Raw genomic sequence first — 4106 nt, forward strand, 5'->3', positions numbered from 1 at the left:
CAAATACGGAGATAATCAGATTGCTGGCTTTTATGTTTTGTATTTTTATATTACATAATAGTGTGTCATGTTGGTACACTGCAAAAAATGCTTTTCTTACTTAGATTTTTTTGTCTCGTTTCCAGCCAAAATTTCTAAAAATTCTTGAATCAGGAAGGATTTTCTAGACGAGTAAAAATTATTGTCTTGTTTTTAGTAAAAACAAGTCAAAACTAAGTGAGTTTTTGCTTAAAACAAGCAAAATAATCTGCCAATGGGGTGAGAAAAAAAAACTTATTTCAAGCAGACAACTAGATTATTTTTCTTACCCCATTGGCAGATTTTATTTTGCCTGTTTTAAGCAAAAACAAACCTAATTTTGACTTGTTTTAACTGAAAACAAGACAATAATTTTTACTTGTCTAGAAAATCCTTCCTGATTCAAGAATTTTTAGATATTTTCGCTGGAAACAAGACAAAAAATCTAAGTTAGAAAAGGTTTTTTTGCAGTGTAAAGTTTTTTCTTAGTTTTGGTGTGTTTGGTTGGTCTGCGCTCGAGAGAGAGAGAGAGAGAGAGAGAGAGAGAGAGAGAGAGAGAGAGAGAGAGAGAGAGAGATCGAGTTCAGCTCCGCCTCCTCTCCATCCATCCGTATATAAGTGCTGTGATTTGGAGAGAGAGAGAACAGAGCCTCTCCACATCTCCAAGCACACACTCACTCAGTCAGGATTTGTCCTCATCTCAGTGATATATGTCGCGCTGTGAGACTTTATCCCTCTGATCCGAGCAGTTCCGAAGGACTTTGGAGCCGCTTTTGCGCACGGACGCGCAGGTTTACGCATCACCCGAACTCCTGCAGGAGGATTTTACCGCTGCGCTAGAGTTTGCAACACTCACTCTTCTGCATGAATCTCTTCGACTCCTACCTGAAAATGAGCGACGAGCAGGACAAGAGTCTCTCCGACGCGCCCAGCCCGAGCATGTCCGAGGATTCCGCCGGGTCTCCGTGTCCGTCCGGCTCGGGCTCGGACAGCGAGAACACCCGCCCGGAGCAGCACCTCCGAGACTTCAAGAAGAACGAGGAGGGAGACAAGTTCCCCGTCTGCATCAGAGACGCGGTGTCTCAGGTGCTCAAGGGCTACGACTGGACCCTGGTGCCCATGCCCGTCCGGGTCAACGGCTCCAGCAAGAGCAAGCCGCACGTCAAGAGACCCATGAACGCCTTCATGGTTTGGGCTCAAGCCGCGCGCAGGAAACTGGCGGATCAGTACCCGCACCTCCACAACGCGGAGCTCAGCAAGACACTCGGGAAACTCTGGAGGTAAGACCCCTTGCTTATATTATTCTATAGTATTTATAAACTCGTTTTGCTTGCCTAAGACAGCTCCAGAAGTTATAAAGCAATACTGCTGTTAGCCGCGCAAAAGTTTGGACAACTTTGCATGTTATTAACATTAACTGCCATTGTTTACAGCATTATTATATAATGATAAGACAAAGCTGATAAGCTTCAAAAAAGCGAACTATTTGAATAATAAAGGGTAAAACTATAGTTTAGCCAAATAGCAAATTCACCCTTGATTCACGTCAGTGCAAAAAAAGTTTTAAGACTTTTAGTACTGGTTTTTACTTTTAAAGTTTACTTAAGAAAAAAAAAATGCATTTAGGGGGGAAACAGGATAAACTGCATTTTATTTACTGGTTTACTTAGTATTCAGTGAACTTAAACCGTTTCTTGATTGTTCTTTATTGTTATGTAAATAAAAAATTCAAAATAGCAAATTCACCCTTGATTCACGTCAGTGCAGAAAAAGTTTTAAGACTTTTACTTAAGAAAAAATAGCATTCAGGGGGAAACAGGATAAACTGCATTTTATTTACTGGTTTACTTAGTATTCAGTGAACTTAAACCGTTTCTTGATTGTTCTTTATTGTTATGTAAATAAAAAATTCAAAATAGCAAATTCACCCTTGATTCACGTCAGTGCAGAAAAAGTTTTAAGACTTTTACTTAAGAAAAAATAGCATTCAGGGGGAAACAGGATAAACTGCATTTTATTTACTGGTTTACTTAAGAAAAAAAAAAAAGTATTCAAGGGACAAACAGTTGTTCTTGATTGTTCTTTATTGTTATGTAAGTGGTCAGAGTGTTGATCACTTTCTTGCGCATGTTTGTAGGTTGCTAAACGAAGGAGAGAAGCGTCCGTTTGTGGAGGAGGCTGAGCGTCTGAGGGTCCAGCACAAGAAAGACCACCCCGACTACAAGTACCAGCCCCGACGGAGGAAATCCGTCAAGAACGGCCAGGCGGAGGGCGAGGACGGCGAGCAGACCCACATCTCCCCCAACGCCATCTTCAAAGCCCTGCAGCAGGCCGACTCTCCGGCGTCCAGCATGGGCGAAGTGCATTCTCCGGGAGACCACTCAGGTACTCCAAATCTGAAAAAGCCTCTCCTTATGTAATGCGCCTGCAGGGAAACTCATAAATCTTATCTGGCTTTCCCAACGCGGCCGTGTATCTTTATTAGCCTTCTGGTTGCGTCAGCGACGCTGTGGTTAATCTTTATTTCCGTTTGGTTTTGCAAACCAGGTCAGTCCCAGGGGCCTCCAACGCCGCCCACCACCCCCAAAACGGACCTGCCGTCCAGCAAAGCGGATTTGAAGCGCGAAGGCCGTCCTCTGCAGGAGGGCATCGACTTTGGAGCGGTGGACATTGGGGAGCTGAGCAGCGACGTGATCTCCAACATGGAGCCGTTCGACGTCAACGAGTTCGACCAGTACTTGCCTCCTCACGGACACCCGGGGATGGCGGTCGGCGCCCAGGCGTACTCCGCCGGGTTTGGGCTTGGTGCACAGGCTTGGATGTCCAAGCAGCAGCAGCAGCACGCGATGGCCAACGGCGGAGAGCAGAGCCAAGGCCAGCAGCGGACGCAGATCAAGACGGAGCAGCTGAGTCCCAGTCACTACAGCGAGCAGCAGCAGCAGGGCTCTCCGCACTACGGCTCCTTCAACCTGCAGCACTACAGCTCCTCGTACCCCGCCGTCAGCCGAGCGCAGTATGACTACACTGAGCACCAGAGTCCGGCCAACTCCTACTACGGCCAGTACCCCGCCTTCAGCTACGTGAGCCCGAGCCAGAGGCCCATGTACACCCCTATCGCCGACACGGCGGGCGTCCCGTCGGTGCCGCAGGCGCACAGTCCGCAGCACTGGGAGCAGCCCGTCTACACCCAGCTCTCCAGGCCATGAGGGACTAAACGGCCGTCTAAACGCTGGGAAAGTACTGAAACGGCTCCCGACCGTGCCTTTCGGAATCGTGATTATATTTTTCTAGATATAATGAGACAAGAGAAATCCTCTGTGAGGACAGATTCCAGATAATTATTTTAGTATGTACTGTGTATGTGTGTGTGTGTGTTTCTCTCGTGGGGATTCGTCCCCGACCGTATTTTTGTAAAGACTCCTTTCCTCTGTATATGTTTGTGGGGGGTTTCTTAAAGCAGATGCTTCTAGAGTCCGTCGCCATATCTCTCGTTTCTGTGAAAACTGCCTCTAGAGTCCGTCTGTGCCTATGGGAGGAGGCTGAAAGAGAAACTGTAAAACATGCCACCGTCTTAAAAGAAGCTTATCTTTTGTATCATATTGTTTGCAATAAAAAGAAAGATTTTGAAAATATCCCCTGCTCTGAGATTTGTCTTTTTCAAAAAGCCTGGCATTTTAGAAATAATCCAGTAAACATGCAATTTGTTCAAATAACGTCGGCTGTGGAATGGAGACACCTGATAAAGCCATCAGCGCTCACTCGTACATTCACTGCACATCTTTCATCGTCCTAAATGTGGAGGACAACAGGAACTGGGCTGCAGAAACAGCAGTGTGATGATTTCATCAGTCATTAGGAGATTAATGAAGCCAGTAGACACACACACACACACACACACACACACATGCTAATTAAACAACACACTGAAAAACAAGCTCCAGACAACTGGAGCCCTTGCACAACTTCAGACATCATTTGTAAAAAATTATACAAGTATAAGTAAGTATCTTTGTGAAAACGTGTTATATGTGACCCCAGACCACAAAACAAACCATAAAGTTACATTTTATTGAAATTGTTAGGATATA

General features: G+C 45.4%; 1 protein-coding gene across 1 annotated transcript; it reads left to right on the forward strand.

Moving 5' to 3' along the window:
* Positions 1-654: 654 nt before the first annotated feature.
* Positions 655-3650, forward strand: LOC141338700 (transcription factor Sox-9-B-like). Its single transcript, XM_073844311.1, has 3 exons — positions 655-1298; positions 2156-2403; positions 2566-3650. Exons 1-3 carry the CDS (start codon positions 883-885, stop codon positions 3222-3224), a joined length of 1323 nt encoding a protein of 440 aa, XP_073700412.1. The 5' UTR covers positions 655-882; the 3' UTR covers positions 3225-3650.
* The last annotated feature ends 456 nt before the right edge of the window (positions 3651-4106 follow it).

The sequence above is a fragment of the Garra rufa genome, chromosome 1 (assembly GCF_049309525.1).
Source record: "Garra rufa chromosome 1, GarRuf1.0, whole genome shotgun sequence".
NCBI lineage: Eukaryota > Metazoa > Chordata > Actinopteri > Cypriniformes > Cyprinidae > Garra > Garra rufa.

Bases quoted from the DNA above. Each gene is read 5' to 3' on its own strand.
- LOC141338700 (XM_073844311.1), top strand. From the start codon at position 883: ATGAATCTCTTCGACTCCTACCTGAAAATGAGCGACGAGCAGGACAAG. The intron at 1,299-2,155 runs GTAAGACCCCTT...GCATGTTTGTAG, and splicing joins ACACTCGGGAAACTCTGGAG to GTTGCTAAACGAAGGAGAGA. The intron at 2,404-2,565 runs GTACTCCAAATC...TTTGCAAACCAG, and splicing joins TTCTCCGGGAGACCACTCAG to GTCAGTCCCAGGGGCCTCCA.